Source organism: Erinaceus europaeus, chromosome 11, assembly GCF_950295315.1.
Source record: "Erinaceus europaeus chromosome 11, mEriEur2.1, whole genome shotgun sequence".
Lineage (NCBI taxonomy): Eukaryota > Metazoa > Chordata > Mammalia > Eulipotyphla > Erinaceidae > Erinaceus > Erinaceus europaeus.
Window position 1 is genome coordinate 48,935,393 of NC_080172.1, and position 21,062 is coordinate 48,956,454.

Sequence of the window (21,062 nt, forward strand, 5' to 3'; positions counted from 1 at the left end):
TTAGCTCTTCAGGATACTAGGACCGTCTCGTGACCTCTAACCCACCTCTGTCCTCACTAACATTTGTGCTCCATGTAGTACTTGCGCCCCAAACTTCCCCCCAAATCCTCCCCAGCCGAAGTGGAGTGCTCCCAGCTGGAGCCCATCTCCTTCTGAACGAGCCTCCCTGCCACGCACGAGCTCGCGAAGGTGCGAAGCAGCCCTACCCTGTAGCACCCTGCCAAGCCACCCAGCCCCCGACTGCCTCCCGAGCACCACGTGGGGGAGGACGGCTTCCCACCTCCTACTCCGACCCGCGCTGGTCCAGGCGGTCCCTGGAGCATGCGCAGTGGAACCTCACCCCCACCCTCCCGCGGCCCCACCGAATCCGCATCCAGCCTGGGGTTCGCAGCCACAGCCGGGCTTGGGCAGCTGGGGGCGGTCAGGCGGGCATGACAGCGCCATGGCTGAGGGCGAGGACCTGCAGACCTTCACTTCCATCATGGATGCACTGGTCCGCATCAGTGTGAGTTGAGGTGGGGTTGAGGGGAGGGGCGGGGAGAGCATTTAGGGATCGGGGCAGACAGAGACCCTGAACAGGTGGGGACCCAGCAGAGTGGGGCTGATGGAAGCAGAGGATGGAGGGGACCGGGAGGATGTAGGTGCACAGGTCGGAGCAGATGCATCCTGGGACGCCCAGAGTGGGGTGCCGTGGAGACGCCCGTGTTCTGGGGCGCTTGGGGCAGGGAGCTGCGTGCCGGGGTGGAGGCCAGCTGGGTTCGGACTCTGGAGCTGGATTCCATGGAGGGGGCGTGTGCCACCTGGATGGCTCCCCAGAATACAGAGGCCAAGCTGGGGGATGCGTGTGAGCAGCCGCCCCAGAGTGCAGTTCCCAATCTGCGGCCCTCGGCGAGACCCCACCCCACTGCGCCCCCACTCGGGGCTGCCTCCGAGCCTGCGGTCGTCATGGCAACCGGTGCCCGACTCTCCCAGGGGCGGTGCCAACCCTGCTCCCCCCCCACACACACTTCCTTCCCCCTCCTTCCCTGTCCCTCCCTCCTTTGTGTCAGCTGCGCCCCTGACCAGGATGGCTGCGAAGAGAGGGACCAAGGTGAAGGGTGGGGGTGGGGCAGAGCCTGGGACCCCCGCCTCCCTGTAGGGGAGGGGGACTTCCGGTGGGGTGGGGCGGGGAGGAGGGGTGCCCGGCCCCCCGGGCTTGCGGAGGGGCTGCGGCTGACCTGATTGCCCCAGAGGGTGGTGGGGGCGCTGGGGGAGGCGGCGGGGAGCTGGGGGACTGCCGCCAGCCCAGGATGAAGTGGGCAGCATCGATAGGGACGGGGAACTACTGGGGGGCTGTGATGCCAGCACTGGGGGACCCCAGGGCGCCCCAGTTGCAGAATGGGCGGTGTCCTTGACAGAAATGCATTAGGTCACTGTTAGGGGGTCTGGAAGCCAGCGGGACCGCACACCCATTGGGGCTGGGCAAGTGCAGGACCTAAGGCTTGAGGCTGGGGCAGGTGTGGGGGGGTAGGGGGGAGGGCGCAGGGAGGCCTGAGCCGGCGCGGGGAAGGTCTGCCAGCTAGGCCAGGACTGGTGCTGAGGAAGAGAGTCCTGGGCAGTTGGCTCCCCAGACCTGGTGGGTCTCTAAGCACAGCCGAGTGGACCTATGGAGACGTGTCCGGGTGTCCCAGCTCTGAACCAGTTCTCGGTCCCTCCACAGACGAGCATGAAGAACATGGAGAAGGAGCTCCTGTGCCCGGTGTGCCAAGAGATGTACAAGCAGCCGCTAGTGCTGCCCTGTACGCACAACGTGTGCCAGGCCTGCGCCCGGGAGGTGCTAGGCCAGCAGGGCTATATAGGCCACAGCGGGGACCCCAGCTCCGAACCCACCTCACCCGCCTCCACCCCCTCCACCCGGAGTCCCCGCCTGGCCCGCAGAACTCTCCCCAAGCCAGACCGCTTGGACCGGCTCCTCAAGTCAGGTGGGCTGAAGCGGGGGTGGGGGGGGGCAGGCGTACTAAGGTGCTCCTCAGGAGGACACGCGGGGTTTCCAGCACTGCCTTTCAGGGAGTGGGGAATACCACCCAGGCAGACCCTAAGAAGGAGAGCACAGTTTTAATACAATTAAAATGTTTTGTTTTGTTTTTCATATAGAGCAGAGGTAGGGAACGTTTTTTCGGCTAAGGGACATTTGGACATTTATCACATCATACACTGACCATACAAACCATACAATATCAACTGGGGACCCGGTGGTGGCGCACCTGGCTGAGCGCACATGTTACAATGCGCAAGCACCAGGGTTCAAGTCATTGTGAGTGGTGAAGCAGGGCTGTAGGAGTTTCCCTTTCTCCCTTTCTATCACCCCTTCCTTCTGGATTTCTGGCTGTTTCTATCCACAAAATAAAGATAATAAAAAGGGTGGGGGTATAGCATAATGGTTATTCAAAGAGACTTTCATGCTGTCAAGTCCCAGGTTCAATCCCACACACCGCTATAAACCAGAGCTGAGCAGTGCTCTGGTGTAAAAAAGAAAAAAAGAGACAACAGGGATTAGCGCAGCGGTTTAGGCTTAAGCGCAGGTGGTACAAAGTTCAAGGACCAGCGGAAGGATCCCCACCTGCAGGGGAGTCGCTTCACAGGTGGTGAAGCAGGTCTGCAGTGTCTATCTTTCTCTACCCCTGTCTTCCCCTCCTCTCTCCATTTCTCTCTGACCTATCCAACAACGATGACATCAATAACAACAATAATAACTACAACAAGGGTACCAAAAGGGGATAAGTAAATAAATAAATATTTTTTTAAATAATAATAAAGGGAGCGAGGTAGATAGTATAATGGTTATTCAGAGACTTTTATACCTGAGACTCCAAAGTCCCAGGTTCAGTCCCTGTACCACCATAAGCCAGAGTTGATCAGTGTTCTAGTAATAAAAAAAAATTTTTTTTAAAGAAACCTGCTTTATAAAAACAAAAAAAAAAAAATCGGGGTCCAGGAGATGGTGCAGTGGATAAAGCATTGAACTCTCAAGCATGAGGCTCTGAGTTCAATACCCAGCAGCACATATACCAGAGTGAAATCTGGTTGGCTCTTTCTTTCTTCTCCTATCTTTCTCATTAACAAATAAATAAAATCTTTAAAATAAGTAAATAAAAACAAAAAAATCCACTGAAAAATGAGCACTGTAATGTTGCTATTAAGAAAACTCTAGGGCGGAGGGTAGATAGCAAAATGGTTCCTTATGCCACCGTCCTTTTGCTTTGTGCCATGTGCGCTTAACCCGCTGCGCTACCGCCCAACTCCCCCAATAGCATAATGGTTATGCAAAGAGACTCTCATTCTTGAGGCTCCACAGTCCCAGGTTCAATCCCCAGCCCACCATAAGCCAGAACTGAGCAGTGCTCTAGTTAGAAAAAGAAAGAAAGAAAGAAAGAAAGAAAGAAAGAAAGAAAGAAAGAAAGAAAGAAAGAAAGAAAGAAAACTCCAACGGGCCAGGTGGTGGCGCACCTGGTTAAGCGCATACATTACAGTGCTCAAGGACTCAGGTTCAAGCCCCTGGTTCCCACCTGCAGGGTGAAAGGGCTGTAGGTATTTCTCTGTCTCTTTCATTCTCTATCTCCACACTCCCCTCAACTTCTCTCTCTCTCTCTCTTTTTCCCCATGTGCCCTCACTTTTCTCTCTTTCTCTAATAATAAATAAAAGAGAAAAAATATTTTAAAAATAAAAGAAAATGAAAACTTCAAGATTTATTTTTTAAATAATTATTTATTTTTTATTTTTGTAGTTATTGTTGTTATTGATGTCGTCATTGTTAGGACAGAGAGAAATGGAGAGAGGAGGGGAAGACAGAGAGGGGGAAGAAAGACACCTGTACACCTGCTTCACCGCCTGTGAAGTGATTGCCCTACAGATGGGGAGCCCGGGCTCCAACCGGGATCCTTATGCTGGTCCTTAGGATTTGCGCCACCTGTGCTTAAGCCACTGCACTACTGCCTGACTCCCTATTTTTTTTTTAAGATTTTGTTTATTTATTAAAGAGAAACAGAGGAGGAGAGAGAAAGGACCAGGCATCACCCTGGTACATGTGCTGCCAGGGATTGAACTCAGGACCTCATGCTTGAGAGCCCGATGCTTTATCCACTACACCACCTCCCAGACCACAACTTCAAGATTTATTCTGAGATATATGTAGCCAAACCAAATTTTTTTTTTTCAGGTTCTGTTTGAACTTCATCACTCCACCCCACTTTTTAAATATATTTTTCCCCTCAGAGCACTGTTGAGCTCTGGTTTATGGTTGTGCAAAGGATTGAACCTGGACCTTGGAGCCTCAGGCATGAGAGTCTCTTTCCATAATCATTATGCTATCTCTCCTTTTTTTAATTAACTATTTATTCATTTATTTATTTTTAAATATTTTATTTATTTTATTTTTGAGAGAAATACAGAGAGAAAGACACAGAAAGGAACACCAGAGCACTGCACAGCTCTGGCTTATTGTGGTGCGGGGGATTGAACCTGGGACTTCTGAGCCTCAGGCATGAGAGTCTCTTTGCATAACCACTATGCTATCTACCCCCATCCAACTAATTATTTATTTTAGAGAGATTTTTTTGTTTTCTTTATTTATTAATTGGAGACAGCCAGAAATCGAGAGGGAAGCAGGAGATAGGGAGAGAGAAAAAGAGCTATATGCAGCCCTGCTTCACCAATTGCAAAGCTTTCCCCCTGCAGGTGGGAACTGGGGGCTTGAACCCTTGCACATTGTAACATGTATGCTCAACCAGGTATGCTACCACCTGGCCCCCAAGATTTTATTTATTTACTAACACAAGATAGAGTGGAAGAAAGAAAGAACCAGAGCATTGCTCTGGCACATGTGATGCCAGACACAGAACAGAGGACCTCGTGCTTGAAAGTCCTGGGCTGCATGATAAAAAAAAAAAAAAAAAGGTAGTCTGGGAGGTGGCACAGTGGATAAAGTACTGGACTCTCAAGCATGAGATCCAAAGTTCGATCCCCGGCAGCACATGTACCAGAGTGATGTCTGGTTCTCTCTCTCTCTCTTCCTATCTTTCTCACTAATAAAATAATAAAATCTTTAAAAACATTTTAAATAAATAAAAGTATCTTAGTGCTACCAACAGGCCCCCAGAGAGAGATTTATTAACTTGAGAGAGAGCAGGGGGAGAGAACCAGAGCATCATTCTGATACATGTATTGCCATGGACGGAATTCAGGACCTCATGCTTGAGAGTGCACGGCACCACCTTCTGGGCCATAATTTTCATTTTTTTAAAATAAGGAATTTAAGTGGTCCAGGAGGTAGCACAGTGGATAAAGTATTGGACTCTCAAGCATGAGATCCTGAGTTCAATTCCTGGCAGCACATGTACCAGAAAGATGTCTGGTTCTTTCTCTCTTTCCTCCTATCTTTCTCAATAAATACTTTTTTTAAAAAAAGGAATTTAATTTTTTACATTTATTTATTTTCCCCTTTTGTGCCTTTGTTTTTTATTGTTGTTGTTGTTGTTATTGTTGTTGTTATTGATGTTGTCATTAGGACAGAGAGAAATGGAGAGAGGAGGGGAAGACAGAGGGGGAGAGAAAGATAGACACCTGCGTTCTGGGAGGTGGCACAGTGATGAAGCTTTGGACTCTCAAGCATGAGGTCCTGAGCTCGATCCCTGGCAGCACATATGCCAGAGTGATGTCTGGTTCTTTCTCTCTCCTCCTGTCTTTCTAATAAATAAAGAAAAGAAAAGAAAAGAAAAGAAAAGAAAAGAAAAGAAAAGAAAAGAAAAGAAAAGAAAAGACTCTTGCAGACCTGATTCACTGCCTGTTAAGTGACTCCTCTGCAGGTGGGGAGCTGGGGCTTGAACCGGGATCCTTACACTAGTCCTTGTGCTTCGTGCCATGTGTGCTTAACACACTGTGCTACCACCCGACTCCCAAAAAAAGGAATTTTAAGAAACCGAGAGGAAGCTTACCCAATAAAATACATAAGGGGAGCTTCACAAGTGGTGGAGTGGTACTGTGATGTCTTTCTTTCTCTCCACCTCTCTTTCCCTCTCTGTATCTTACCCTCTACCTAGAGCCCAGTGGGGATGGTGGAATCAGGCAGGCTTGGAGCCCCAGTGGTAACCCTGGCAATAAATAATAATAATAGTAATAAACTTTTATTTACTATGAGAGAGAAACCAAAGCACCGCTCAGCTTCAAGTGCTGTGCTCTAGCAGTCTGGGCCAGCTTCCCAGACCACCCTGTAAGCCCCCTCCCCACTTCCTGTCCATTCACAGGCTTCGGGACATACCCGGGGAGGAAGCGAGGCACTTTGCACCCCCAGGTGATCATGTTCCCCTGCCCGGCGTGCCAGGGTGATGTGGAGCTGGGGGAACGGGGCCTGGCCGGGCTTTTCCGGAACCTGACTTTGGAGCGTGTGGTAGAGCGGTACCGTCAGAGTGTGAGTGTAGGGGGTGCCATCCTGTGCCAACTGTGCAAACCCCCACCTTTGGAGGCCACCAAGGGCTGCACCGAGTGCCGCGCCACCTTCTGCAACGAGTGCTTCAAGCTCTTCCACCCGTGGGGCACCCAGAAGGCCCAGCACGAGCCCACCCTGCCCACCCTCTCCTTCCGCCCCAAGGTGAGTCAGTCCTCACAGGGCCTGAGCCAGGGTAGGGTGGGGTGGCTGGTGGTGCAGGGGGTGGGGTGCCCAGAACTGTGGGCTTCTTGGCGCTGGGAAGGGGTAATTGCATTACTAGGCAGCTTTTACTATAACAGCAAGAGAAAACGCTAGACCAGTCTTGGGACTTATTTCACCCAGAGGACCACTCAGCTCTGGCTGATGGTGGTGGTGGGGACTGAACCTGGAGCCCTGGAGGCTTAGGCAGGAAAGTCTGTTTGTGCATCACCAGGGTATCTCACTGGCCCCCTTTGTTGCACTTTTTTTTTTTTGCCTCCAGGGTTATTGCTGGAGCTGGGGGCTTGTAGTACGAATCCACTGCTCCTGGAGGCTATTTTTTCCCTTTTGTTGCCCTTGTTTATTGTTGTTGTTATTATTGTTGTTATTATTGATAAGACAGAAAGAAATGGACAAAGGAGGGGAAGACAGGGAGGGAGAGAGAAAGATAGACACTTGAAGACCTGCTTCACCACCTGTGAAGCGACCCCCCTGCAGGTAGGGAGCCGGGGGCTCGAATTGGGATCCTTGTGCCAGTCTTTGTGTTTTGCGCCATGTGCGCTTAACCGGATGCGCTACCGCCCGGCCCCTGTTGCACATTCTTGAGCAGCTGTCTCAACTGCTGAATGAGTAGGATTGTTTCTGGCCTGCAGGAACCAGACCTGTGGGCTTGCTAAGAGGCTCCTGTGAGATAATGCTTGTGAAAGGTGTATGTGCATTGAGAAAGGTCTGTGTGTACTCACTCTTTGGGCAAATATTTACCCAGCGCCTTTGTGCCTGGTGCAGTGCTGGACACGGGGGAGACAGCAGGGTCTGAAGTGGGCAAGGTTAATTATTAGCCACAAAACTACGATTAATTATTATCACTGGTTTTTGCTATTACCACACACCCCTGTGAAATAAATAGACCTGAGGAGAAAGAATTCTGGTGCCTGGAGCAAATTGGAAGGGCAGGTTGGAGCCAGTGTTCACCACAGGGTGGCACTGTGTAGCACCACTCCCTTGTGAATTCCTCTGGCAAGTGCAAGGAGTCCCTCCACCCACCACCACCCCATACACACACACAACACAGCACCCCTTCCCCAAGCCACTGGCTGACCATCTCATCATTTTTTCTGTCCCCAGGGCCTGATGTGCCCAGACCACAAGGAAGAGGTGACCCACTACTGTAAGACGTGCCAGCGACTGGTCTGCCAGCTCTGCCGAGTGCGGCGTACTCACAGCGGGCACAAGATCACACCCGTGCTCAGCGCCTACCAGGCCCTCAAGGTGAGGATGCCCCTACAAGCCCCGAATGTCCACAGCACCTCCTCCAGCTGCTTAGGAGCCGAGCATGCTGCCCACTTTTCTCTCCCCCTCCCCCCAGGACAAGCTGACAAAGAGCCTGACATACATCCTGGGCAACCAGGACACCGTGCAGACCCAGATCTGCAAACTGGAGGAGACCGTGAGACACACAGAGGTGAGGGAGGGCACAGGCCAGGTGCAGAAGCTCAATGGGAGATGTGGAGGTGGGCGTCTTCGTTAACCAGGTGACGGGAGCAGCAAAGCCCTGGGCACAGCCATCAAGAAAGCTGGCAAGGCCTCAGGAAGGGAGCAAATGAGCTCTGATGCTCAGCTGCCTGCTGAGGGTAGCACCTATTTCCTGGGCTAGGCAAGACCCCACCTCTGTGGCTGAATCAGCTGACATGGGGGCAGGCCACAGGAGAGTGAGGGAAGCCGGGGGACAAGTTAGGGTGGTTATGGTCTCTTTTGTTTGTCCTTTTAAAAATATTTACACTCATTTATTTATTTTTTAAAAATTTATATTGCATAAAGATAGAGAGAATTTGAGGAGGAAGGAGGAGATAGATAGATAGATAGACAGATAGATAGATAGAGGGGTCAGGCAGTAGTGCAGCAGGTTAAGCTCTCATGGAGCAAAGTGCAAGGACCGGCATAAGGATCCCGGTTGGAGCCCCCAGCTCCCCACCTGCAGGGGAGTTGCTTCACAAGCAGTGAAACAGGTCTGCAGGTGTCTATCTTTCTCTCCCCCCTCTGTCTTCCCGTCCTGTCTCAATATCTCTCTGTCCTATCCAACAACAACAACAATAATAACAATAGCAATAAACAACTAGGGCAACAAAAAAGGAAAAAAATAGCCTCTATGAGCAGTAGATTCATAGTGTAGGCACCGAGCCCCAGCAATAACCCTGAAGGCAAAATAAATAAATAAATAAGTAAATAAATAAATAGTCGGGCGGTAGTGCAGTGGGTTAAGCGCACATGGCGCAAAGCGCAAGGGCATGCAGAAGGATTCTGGTTCGAGCCCCCAGGTCCCCACCTGCAGGGGAGTTGCTTCACAGGCGGTGAAGCAGGTCTGCAGGTGTCTATCTTTCTCTCCCCCTCTCTGTCTTCCCCTCCTCTCTCCATTTCTCTCTGTCTTATCCAACAGCAATGACATCAATAACAATGATAATAATAACCACAACAATGTTAAAATAAATAAATAGAGATAGATAGATAGACAGACAGACAGACAGACAGATAGACAGATAGATACCTGAAGCATTGCTTCACCACTCCTAAAGTTTAATCCCTGCAGGTGGGGTTCTGGAACTTGAACGCAAGTTCTTGTGCATGATAACATGTATACTTAACCATGTACCACCACTTTGCTCCCTGACTTCTTTCTTTTTTATTTAATATTTAGTTACTTATTTTAATTGGATATAAAAAAACTGAGGGGGGAAATACAGAGGAAGAGAGACCTATAGCACTGCTTCCATGCCAGTGAAGCTTCCCCCCTGCATGTGGGGGCAGGGTCCTTGCACATAATGTGTGTGCTCTCCTGTGTACACCATTGCCCAACCCATCTATTTATTTTATTTTTTAAAAGATTTTATTTATTTATGAGAAAGATAGGAGGAGAGAGAAAGAACCAGACATGGCTGTGGCACTTGTGCTGCCAGGGATCGAACTCGGGGCCTCCTGCTTGAGAGTCCAAAGCTTTATTACTGCACCACCTCCTGGACCACCCATCTATTTATTTTTTAAAGATTTATTTAATTTCCCAGAACCACCATAAGTCAAGGATGAGCAGTGCTCTGGAGAAAAAAAAAATTAAAAGGGGTGTTGGGCAGTAGCACAGCGGGTTAAGTGCACATGGTACAAAACACAAGGACCGACACAAGGATCCCGATTTGAGCCCCCAGCTCCCTACCTGCTGGGGGGGTCACTTCACAGAAAGTGAGACAGGTCTACAGGTGTCTCTCTTTCTCTCCACCTCTCTGTCTTCTGCTCTGTCCTATCCAACAACAATGACAACAATAATAATAACAACAACAATGATTGACAACAAAAGGGAAAAAGCCTCCAGGAGCAGTGGATTTTTAGTGCAGGCACTGAGCCCCAGTAATATCCCTGGAGGCAAAAATAAAAAAAGATTTACTTACTGCAGCCCAGCAGTTAGCAGAGTGGAGGAAGCATTAAATTCTTAATCATGAGGTCCTGAATTTGATCCCTGGCATCCAATGTGCCAGAATGATGCTCTAGTTTCCTCTCTCAGCCCCCATTAATACATAAATAAATATTTTTAAATATCTATGTATATATAGAGAGAAGAAGGGATGAGTGATGGCTCACTTAGGTGAACACACATGTTACAAAGTGAAAGGACCTGGGTTCTAGCCCCAAGTCCCCACCTGCAGGAGGAAAGCTTCATGAGTGGTGAGCAGTGCTGCAGGTGTATCTCTCCATCTCTAACTTCCTCCTCCCTTTCTTTCTTTCTTTTTAAATATTTATTTATTCCCTTTGGTTGCCCTTGTTGGTTTATTGTTGTAGTTATTATTGTTGTTGTTACTGATGTCGCCATTGTTAGATAGGACAGAGAAAAATGGAGGGGGGAGAGAAAGACAGAGAGGGGGAGAGAAAGACACCTGCAGACCTGCTTCACCGCCTATGAACTGACTCCCCCAAAGGTGGGGAGCCGAGGGCTCAAACCAGGATCCTTAAGCTGGTCCTGGTGCTTTGTGCCACCTGCGCTTAACCCCTGTGCTACCACCCGACTCCCTTTCTTTTTTAAAAAATATTTTATTTATTTATTTTCCTCTTTTTGTTGCCCTTGTTTTTATAGTTTTTGTAGTTATTATTTTTGTTATTATTGATATTGTTGTTGCCAGATAGGACAGAGAGAAACGGAAAAAGGAGGGAGTCGGGCGGTAGTGCAGTGGGTTAAGTGCTCGTGGTGCAAAGCGCAAGGACCAGCATAAAGATCCCGGTTTGAGCCGCCCCCCCCCCCCCCCCCCCGCTTCCCACCTGTAGGAGAGTCACTTCACAAGCAGTGAAGCAGGTCTGAAGGTGTCTGTCTCTCCCCCTCTCTGTATTCCCCTCCTCTCTCCATTTCTCTCTGTCCTACCTATCTATGGCGACATCAGTAACAACAACAATAATAACTACAACAACAATAAAAAAAAAAAGACAAGGGCAACAAAAGGGAAAATAGATAAAAAAAAAAAAAAAAAAAGAGTGGTCTTGGAGGTGGTGTAGTGGCTAAGCACTAGACTTTCAAGCATGAGGTCCTGATTTTGATCCCCGGCAGCACATGTACCAAAGTGATGGCTGGTTTTTTCTCTCCTCCTATCTTTCTCATGAATAAGTAAGTAAATTCTTTTTGAAAAAATGAAGAAAGGAGGGGAAGACAGAGAGGGGGAGAGAAAGATAGACACCTGCAGACCTGCTTGTAAAGCGACTCCCCTGCAGGTGGGGAGCCGGGGGCTCGAACTAGGATCCTTACGACAGTCCTCAAGTTTCGTGCCACATGCACTTAACCCGCTGCGCTACAGCTCAACCCCCCTACCCCTCCCTTTCTATTTCCCTCTATCTCTATCAAATAGATAAATAAATTAATTTATTTTAAAATGTTAAAAGAGAGAGAGAAGAAAGTAAAAGAATACCGAGAGCGTCGCCCTGGCACATGTGATGCCAGGGATTGAATTTGAGACCTCGTGCTTGAGAGTCCAACTCCTATCCACTGCACCAACCTCGTGGGCCACCCCATAAGTCTTTTTCTTTAAATACTTATTCATCAATGAATGGGAGGAAGGAAAGGAGAGAGCGCACACTCCAGGGCACTATTCTGACATGTGATGTCAGAGATTGAACTCAGGACTTCATGCCTGAGAGTCCAATGCTTTATCCACTGTGTCCCCTCTGGGACTGTCATTGAGAAGTCAGAATGGTGGCATGCGTATCCAGAAAGGTCACCACGCATGATGACAAGTTGAGCTTTTATCAGGGTGTGTAAGTGCCTTTGGTGCCATGAGCAACACTCTTAGAAAGATGGGGGGGCTAGCTCCACTGTGACCCTCATGTGTTGAGGCTGGCGTGGGCACAGCCCTGATGAAGACAGTGAGCATCGCTTGCTCTCCGGGCAGGTGAGCGGTCAGCAGGCCAAGGAGGAGGTTTCCCAGCTGGTGCGAGGGCTGGGGGCAGCGCTGGAGGAGAAGCGGGCTGTGCTGCTGGCGGCCATTGAGGAGTGCCAACAGGAGCGGCTGGCCCGCCTCAGTGCCCAGATCCAGGAGCACCGCAGCCTGCTGGATGGCTCAGGGCTGGTGGGCTATGCCCAGGAAGTGCTGAAGGAGACTGACCAGCCCTGCTTTGTGCAGGCTGCCAAGCAATTGCACAACAGGTACTGAGGGGTGGGAGGCACAGGAGCATGGAGGTACAGGTTGTGCAGCCCATGTTCAAGGTGACGTCTGTTGTCCTGCCCAGTAGAAGACAAGGCCCTGAAGCTTGTCACCAGGCTTGCTCAAAGAAATGAGGAAGAGACCCCTAATAGATGTCAGGCCTCTGGGGGGTGGCAGAGGACAGAGGTTGGGGGCAGCCCCGAAGCAACATGTGACCATCACCACCCCCACCAGGATTACACGGGCCACCGAGTCCCTGCAGACATTTCGGCCAGCGGCTAGCTCCTCCTTCCGCCACTGCCAGCTGGATGTGGGGCGCGAGATGAAGCTGCTGACGGAGCTGAGCTTCCTTCGAGGTGAGGAGACGGCCGGGCCCTATGTCCACCTAGAGTCTCCCCCTTCCCCCAGCAGCGGGCCCGGGGGGCAGTGCCCACCAGGGACCTCCCTAGCCCACCCCCTGCCCGCACCCAGCCCACCCGGCCACACTGCCCCCACCACGCTCAGCGCCGCTTCTCCCTCTCTTTGTTTGTAGGCCGCGGCCACCGCCGACTCTGCTCCGGAGCACCCCAGGCAAGTCAGTGGCCCTGTCCTGGGGGGCCTTGCCCCCGCAGGGTCCCCCATCCCGCCACTGCAGGCAGCTCACCCCCTCACTGCTCCCCTCTCCTGGCCTCTACAGGAGCTAGCCTCGTCCTGTCCTGGCCTCCCACCCCCTCTCCTTTGTGAGCCCTGCCCCCTGGGCTCCCCGCTTCAGGCTTTTGCTGGTCCCCCTTTCCTGTCCTGCCCACTCTTGCCTGCCCTTCTCTACTCCATGCCCTCACCCCTGCCAGTGCTCGCTTGCCTGGGTTCCGGTGGCCTTGGCCTGCCTCCCCCCAGGGCCCCTCTCCATTCAGGCCTGGCACCCTCATGTGACAAAGGAGAAAACTGAGGCCCAGAAAGGACAAAAGACCCCAGTCCCTGACCCACATTCTTGCTTTCCACTACGAGAGGTGGGCCCTGCACATCTACATAAGTCTCTCCCCAAAATGCCCTCACTCACACTCACCCCCCCGGCCCCGCTGCTTCCTCTCCTGACCCCCCCAGTCCCCCTCACACCAGGCCCCCTACTGACACTGTCTCTTCCCTACAGTGCCCGAGGCACCTGTCATTGACACCCAGCGCACCTTCGCCTATGACCAGATCTTCCTGTGCTGGCGGCTGCCCCCACACTCGCCCCCAGCCTGGCACTACACCATTGAGTTCCGGCGCACCGACACACCTGCCCAGCCGGGTCCTGCACACTGGCAGCGGCGGGAGGAGGTGCGGGGCACCAGTGCCCTGCTGGAGAATCCAGACACAGGCTCTGTATACGTGTTGCGCGTCCGAGGCTGTAACAAGGCGGGCTACGGAGAGTACAGTGAGGACGTGCACCTGCATACGCCCCCTGCTCCGGGTAAGTGCTCCATGGGGCTGGAGAGGCGATGAAGCAGGCCACTCTCCATCTCAGGCTGCACTGCCGGGGCTCAAACCCCAGCTGTGGGACACCAGGACAGCCATTCACCCTCTCCAAATAGTCCTCCCCTGTGGGCTTTTGAGAGAAAAAAGTTTAAATACATTTAATTAATTAATTTTTAATACTCTATTTATTTTTGGTAGAGATAGAGAAATTTAGAGAGAAGGGGGAGATAGAGACACTTTACCCCCTGCAGATGGAGACTTGGGTCCTTGCACGTGGTAACATTCTGTCACATACACCACCACCCGGCCCCTTTTGTGAGAAATAAACAAGGCGATACTTGTCCCATCTGAGCAGAGTTCCTGGCTCAGAATAAGGACTCAGTAAATTTATTATTATTATTATTAATCAGATAGAGACAGAGAAATTGAGAGGAAGTGAGAGAGAGGGAGAGAGAGAGAAACAGCCTGCAGTACTGTTTCACCACTTGTGAAGCTTCCTCCCTGCAGGTTGGGAACTTGGGGCTTGATAATGTGTGTTCAACCAGGTGTACCACCACCCAACCCCAGTTCAATATATCTTGGTGAAGGGACTCCCCAGAAATGAGTATGGCACTGGCACGGCACATGGCATGGGGCACAGGTATCAGCTGGAGGGTCTCTGGAAAGCATAGAGAGGAGCAGAAAGTCCATGGTCTGAAAGACCAGTGGTTGGCACTAAGACTTTCCTTGGCATCCCATGTCCATGTGGGATGCCCCTTCTCTTCCCTTGCCTGCCCCTGTGTTGGTTCTCCAGGCCCTGCTTCCTCTAATCCCCCTGCCCACACCCCCTCCCCGGGAATTTGTCTCACATTCTGAAGCCACGTGACCCCAGTGTCTGTCCCTGAACCCCCTCTGTCCCTCCACTCCCAGTCCTGCACTTCTTCCTGGATGGCCGCTGGGGCAGCAGCAGGGAGCGGTTGGCTATCAGCAAGGACCAGCGGGCCGTGCGCAGCGTTCCAGGCCTGCCCCTGCTACTGGCCGCCGAGCGCCTGCTAACCGGCTGCCATCTGAGCGTGGATGTGGTGCTGGGTGATGTGGCCGTAACCCAGGGCCGCAGCTACTGGGCCTGTGCCGTGGACCCAGCCTCCTACCTCGTCAAGGTGGGCGTTGGACTGGAGAGCAAACTCCAGGAGAGCTTCCAGGGTGCTGCCGATGTCATCAGCCCCAGGTCAGGCTCTCTGGAATGGATGCGGGACCCCAGGGCATGGGAGAAGCATGGAATAATGGGAGTTCTGGGGGAAACCAGAGGGAGCCTGGGGGCCAAGGGGGTACCTGGGGTCAGGGCAGTGCAGAGCCAGTGCAAGGGCATTCAGTGATGAGGAGATTAGAGACCAGTGGCTGAACACAGATGACACAGACCTCCCCACCGCCTCCACATGTCACCCAGGAGTGTTACCCAGTCTAGGCCTCCGCATCCTTTCTCCCTTTCACCCTACTTTCAACATCTTCTCTTCACAAAGCCTTCTCTCAAACAGCCCCTTCACCCACTTGACACTTTTTTCCCTTCCATTTTAATATTTATTTATTTATCTATTATTGGATAGAGACAGAGAAATTGAGAGTAAAAGGGGAGAAAGAAGGCAAGAAAAAAGGGGGCCAGGTAGTGGCACACCTGGCTGAGCACACATGTAACAGTGTACAAGGACCCAGGCTCAAGACCCCAGTCTGAAGGTCTCTGTCTCTCTTCCTGTCTATCTCCCCTTTTTCTCTCAGTTTCTGACTGTCTCTATCCTATTGGATAAGTAAATATTGTTTTTAAAAATTTTTTTTAAGAGAAGGCAAGAAAAAGAGAGACATCAGCAACACTGCTTCATCACTCATAAAGTTTTCCCCCTGCAGATGGGGACTAGGGGCTTGAACCCAGGTCCATGAGCATTGTACCATGTACGTTCAACCAAGTGTACCACCACCTGATCCGTGCCCTTCCTGAATTGGGGAGACAGCACAGTAGTTCTGCAAAAGACTTTCTTTTTTTTTAAAAAAAAAGTTTTTTTTAATTTTATTTATTTATTTATTTTCCCTTTTGCTGCCCTTGTCTTTTTATTGCTGTTGTAGTTATTACTGTTGTTGTTATTCAGGACAGAGAGAAATGGAGAGAGGAGGGGAAGACAGAGAGAGGGAGAGAAAGACAGACACCTGCAGACCTGCTTCACCGCCTGTGAAGCGACTCCCTTGCAGGTGGGGAGCCGGAGGCTCAATCCAGGATCCTGACGCCGGTCCTTGCACTTTGCGCCACATGTACTTAACTCACTGCGCTACCACCTGACTACCCAACTTTCTTTTTTTTTTTTTAAAGTACTTTATTTTATTTTATTTTTAATTAATTTATTCCCTTTTGTTGCCCTTGTTTTTTATTGTTGTTGTAGTTATCATTGTTGTTATTGATGTCGTTGTTGGATAGGACAGAGAGAAATGGAGAGAGATGGGGAAGACAGAGGGGGAGAGAAAGATAGACACTTGTAGACCTGCTTCACCGCTTGTGAAGCGACTCCACTGCAAGTGCGGAGCTGGGGACTCAAACCAGGATCCTTACACCCATCCTTGCGCTTTGCACCATCTGCGCTTAACCACACTGTGCTACCGCCTGACTCCTGCAAAAGACTTTCATGCCTGAGGCTCCAAGGTACGAGGTTCAGTTCCCAGCACCACCATAAGCTAGAGCTGAGCAGTGCTCTGATTTCAACTAATTAATTAGTTAGTTAATTAAAATTCGGCCCTTCCAGCTCTGTGTCCTATTCACCCCTATGTTCTGTTTAGCACCTCTTCCTACAATCTTTTTTTTTCTCTTTTGTTGTCCTTGTTGTTTTCTTGTTGTTGTAGTTATTATTGTTGTTCATGATGATGTCGTCATTGTTGAATAGGACAGAGAGAAATGGAGAGAGATGGGGAAGACAGAGAGTGGGAGAGAAAGAGAGACACCTGTAGACCTGCTTCACCGCCTATGAAGCAACTCCCTTACATGTGGAAAGCCGGGGCTTAAATTGGGATCCTTATGCTGGTCCTTGTGCTTAACCACCCAAACCCCCCTACAATCTTTTTTTTAAAAAATTTATTTATTAGTGAAAGCTAGCTCTGTCCTTTCCTTATTGAGACACTTTAACCTTTTTCCTTTATATTTCCATTGTATTAGATAAATAACTGTGAATGTAAAACGGCAAAGTAAATAAAGAGATTTATTAGTGAGAGAGAACCAGAGCATCGTTCAGGCTCATACGATGCTGGGGATTGAACTCAGGACCTCATACATGAGAGTTAGACACTTTAGCAACTGTACTACCTCCTGGGCTACCTTCCCTCATATTTATTTCACTCTGAGTCCTTTCTCTTTTTTAAAAAAAATTCCGGGAGGTGGCGCAGTGGATAAAGCATTGGATTCTCTAGCATGAGGTCCAGAGTTCAACCCCCAACAGCACATGTACCAGAGTGATGTCTGGTTCTTTCTTTCTCTCTCTCTCTCCTTCTATCTTCATGAATAAATAAGTAAAATCTTTTTTAAAAAATTGGGGAGTCGGGCAGTAGCGCAGCAGGTTAAGCGCATGTGGCACAAAGTGCAAGGACCAGCGTAAGGATCCCGGTTCGAGTCCCCAGCTCCCCACCTGCAGCGGGGTCGCTTCACAGGTGGTGAAGCAGGTCTGTAGTTGTCTCTCTTTCTCTCCCCCTCTCCCTCCCCCCTCCTCTCTCCATTTCTCTCTGTCCTATCTAACAATCACGGCATCAATAACAATAGCAATAATAACTACAACAATAAAAAGACAACAAGGGCAACAAAAGGGAAAATAAATAAAATTTTAAAAATTCTTTTGAAAAATTGGGGGGTTCGGGCAGTAGTGCAGTGGGTTAAGCACACATGGCATGAAGTGCAAGGACCCTCATAAGAATCCCAGTTCAAGCCCCCAGCTCCCCACCTATAGGGGGGTCGCTTCACAGGCATTGAAGCAGGTCTGCAGGTGTCTATCTTTCTCTCCCCCTCTGTCTTCCCCTCCTCTCTCCATTTCTCTCTGTCCTATCCAACAACAACAACATCAATAAGAGCAATAATAATAACCACAATGATGATAAAACAACAAGGGCAACAAAAGGGAAAACAAATGACCTCCAGGAGCAGTGGATTCATGGTGCAGGCACTGAGCCCCAGCAATAACCCTGGAGGCAAAAAAAAAAAAAAAGGAAAAATGTGTGTTATCTTTATTTATTGGATAGAGACATCCAGAAATTGAATGGGCGGGAGAAGATAGGGAGAGAGACAGAGAGACACCAGCAGCCCTGCTTCACCACTTGTAAAACTTTCCCTCTGCAGGTGGGGACCTGGAACTTGAACCCGGGTCCTCACACATTGCAACATGTGCACTCAACCATGTGCACCAACACCACCCGGCCCCTCTGAGTTGTTTCTCTTAGCAGTCTCTTTATCTCTCTTTTCTTAGACTTTATTTCTTTAAATTTCTTTAAATTTTTTTTTTTTATTTTTTTTTTATTTTTTACCAGAGCACTGCTCAGCTCTGGCTTATGGTGGTACAGGGGATTGAACCTGGGACTTTGGAGCCTCAGGCATGAGAGTCTCTTTGCATAACCATTATGCTATCTACCCCTGCCCAATTTCTTTATGACAGAAATGGAGGTAAAATATAGGGAGGAGGAAGAGAGGCCACCAGAGCATCACTCTTGTACATGTGATACCAGGGATCAAACTCAGGATCTTATGCTTAAGAATTCAAGGTTTTATCCACTGTGCCACCCACCTCCTGTGCTAAAATTCTCTCATATTCATTTCTCCTTGAGCCCTTTCTCCCAAACACTCTAGTGTTCATCCCCTACCCCTCTCTATATTTACTTGTTCATTTATGAGAAAAGGAACCAGAGTACGTATGATGCCTGGGATTGAACTCAGTAAATCACGCTTGAAAGTCCAACACTATCCACTGCATCATTTCCCTGGCTACAGCTCTCTGGCTCCTCACATGCTTTTTCTCCAGCTCCAATTTCCCTGAACCCCACTGTCCCCAGCCCCACATCCCTCTAGCATGTTCAGCTGGGACATGAGTCCACCTCATGTCTCTCCCCATACTTCCTTTCCTGACACTCCCCCACCCTTGCACAGTCCCCAGTACCTAAGTCATCCTTCATACTCCTCACACTTTTTAAAAATATTTGTTTATGTATGTATTTCTTTGGGGTAGATACAGAAATTGAGAGGGGAGGGGGAGACAGGGAAAGAGAAGGACCGACAGCTGCAGCGCTGCTTCACTGCCTGTGAAGCTCCCTCCCACCACCGCAGGTAGGGACCAGGGGCTTGAACCCAGGCCCTTGAGCATGGTAATGTGTGTTTTACCCAGTGTGCCACCGTCCAGCCCCCCTCCCCACACTCTTCACCATCAAAGTTCTTTGCCAGTTTGGTAACCCCACAGCACTTCTCCCCTCCACCTTGCTTCCCAGATGCTTGGCCAATACCCCATCTTTCCTGCACCTCAACACCCCTTTCCCACCCCACCCTAAACTGCTAGTGTGTCTCTCTAACATGTCTCCCCCCAACATCAGCTCAGTTATCTGCTCCCTGGAACCCCAGCCCTCACCCCGGCCACTTCTGCAGGTACGACCCAGACAGCGGGCATGACAGCGGCGCTGAAGATGCTACAGTGGAGGCATCCCCACCCTTCGCCTTCCTGACCATCGGCATGGGCAAGATCCTGCTGGGTGCTGGGGCCAGTGCACACACCGGGCTGACGGGGCGGGATGGGCCAGCTGCTGGCTGCACAGTGCCCCTGCCACCTCGCCTGGGCATCTGCCTGGACTACGAGCGGGGCCGAGTGTCCTTCCTGGACGCTGTGTCATTCCGAGGGCTGCTGGAGTGCCCCCTGGACTGCTCGGGGCCTGTGTGCCCAGCCTTCTGCTTTATCGGGGGTGGTGCCGTGCAGCTGCAGGAGCCCGTGGGCACCAAGTCTGAAAGGAAGGTCACCATCGGGGGCTTCGCCAAGCTCGACTGACCTCCCTCCCCAGCCCCCCCACTCCTCTACCCCTCCCCCCTCCCCGCTGCCTGGTGCCACTGCTCCCTCCTCCTGCACCTCCTTCCCCAAACCCCCCTCCATGCAGCCTCATGCCTGGCCCCCTGTGTCTCCCAGGCCTTCTCCTGGTGGGGCCTCGCCTGTGGTGACCCCCATTACCTCCAGGCCCCCAGCTCTCTCAAGTCCCTGTCCTTGGCACCCTTCAATGCCCCAGTCCTAGAGACAGTCTCCCCTTCTTTCTCCCCAGAGCCTCCCCAGGATGATGGCAGAGAGGCACCTGGGGCACACAGAGTGCTCACTCCCCGGGTCTCCTGCTCCTTCAGGCTAATGAAGCCTCAACGGGGACAGGTGGCTGATGGAGGACACTGCCTGTCCCCTGCGTTATTTATTTGGGTTCGCCCCTCCACGCATGCCTCTGCCCACGCTCGCCCTGCATGCTTTACTTGTCCTGCACCTACGCCTTCTTCTGTGCCTGGTTTTCCTGGGACTCCAAGGGGTGTGCCCTGATAGGCAGAGCCTGGTGAGGCCTCTGTTTCCCTGCAGTGGGTAGCACCAGGCCTGTGTAAAGCAGCAGCTGTGACTGTTGTGGTCTGTAGACAATAAAGTGTGATGCTAGGCACTCTGCCTCCCTGAGCCCCAGTAGGCCTGAGTTTCTGGGTTAGGGTGGAAGTGAGCAGGGGCTCACTTCACCATTCAGCCAGCACCTGAGGGGAGGGGCCCTCCACCAGGGATGGGGTGCCCACTCAGCCCAACCACTAAGGAAGGGGTCCTCAACCTGGGGGTGACTGTGGAGTCCAGCCACTGAGGGAAGGCATCTTCAACCAAGGCTGCCCACTCAGCCCAGCACCAGAAAAAAGGGGTACTAATCCAGGGGCTCCCAGCAGGCACCAGTACCTGGCCACCAGGGGGCACCTCAGTGCAGGCGTTGCTCTGACAGGCCTGACTGGGCCAGGCAGTGGCCCCGAGGGAAAGTGGTAAGGGCTCTTGGGACCAGGGAACTGGAACCATTTCCCCATTCCCAAGGGTGCTGGCCCTCAGGCAAGCGGGAAGGCTTGGGGAGTGGGGGCAGTGCAAGGAGGGGAGATCCTCTGGTGGAGGCACCTGGCCCCAAGCCGGACTGACACCAGGTTATCTGCTGTGTTGACTCTGTGGCTGTTATCTCCACCTCCACCTGAGGACTTGCTTCACACCCAAGCTGCTAAGAATAGAGCTGCCTGGGGCATTGTGCCAATGGGAGAAGAAGGCATGCTGGAGCCCAGGCATGC

General features: G+C 51.1%; 2 protein-coding genes across 4 annotated transcripts in view; both read left to right on the forward strand.

Moving 5' to 3' along the window:
* The window catches only part of SLC50A1 (solute carrier family 50 member 1), a 149,717-nt gene that overhangs the window by 40,905 nt on the left and 87,750 nt on the right, over nucleotides 1-21,062 (forward strand). The window lies entirely within an intron of this gene.
* Nucleotides 5-20,430, forward strand: TRIM46 (tripartite motif containing 46). Of its 3 annotated transcripts, none has more exons than XM_007525331.3 (10): nucleotides 5-505; nucleotides 1,700-1,961; nucleotides 6,280-6,623; nucleotides 7,785-7,928; nucleotides 8,026-8,121; nucleotides 12,074-12,327; nucleotides 12,560-12,681; nucleotides 13,452-13,754; nucleotides 14,669-14,966; nucleotides 19,386-20,430. In XM_007525331.3, exons 1-10 carry the CDS (start codon nucleotides 443-445, stop codon nucleotides 19,777-19,779), a joined length of 2,280 nt encoding a protein of 759 aa, XP_007525393.1. In that variant the 5' UTR covers nucleotides 5-442; the 3' UTR covers nucleotides 19,780-20,430. The 3 variants fall into 3 exon arrangements, with proteins under 3 accessions (XP_007525393.1, XP_060057543.1, XP_016044713.1); XM_016189227.2 differs by lacking the exon at nucleotides 5-505 and adding an exon at nucleotides 1,038-1,090; XM_060201560.1 differs by lacking the exon at nucleotides 14,669-14,966 and having other exon boundaries at nucleotides 19,386-19,602.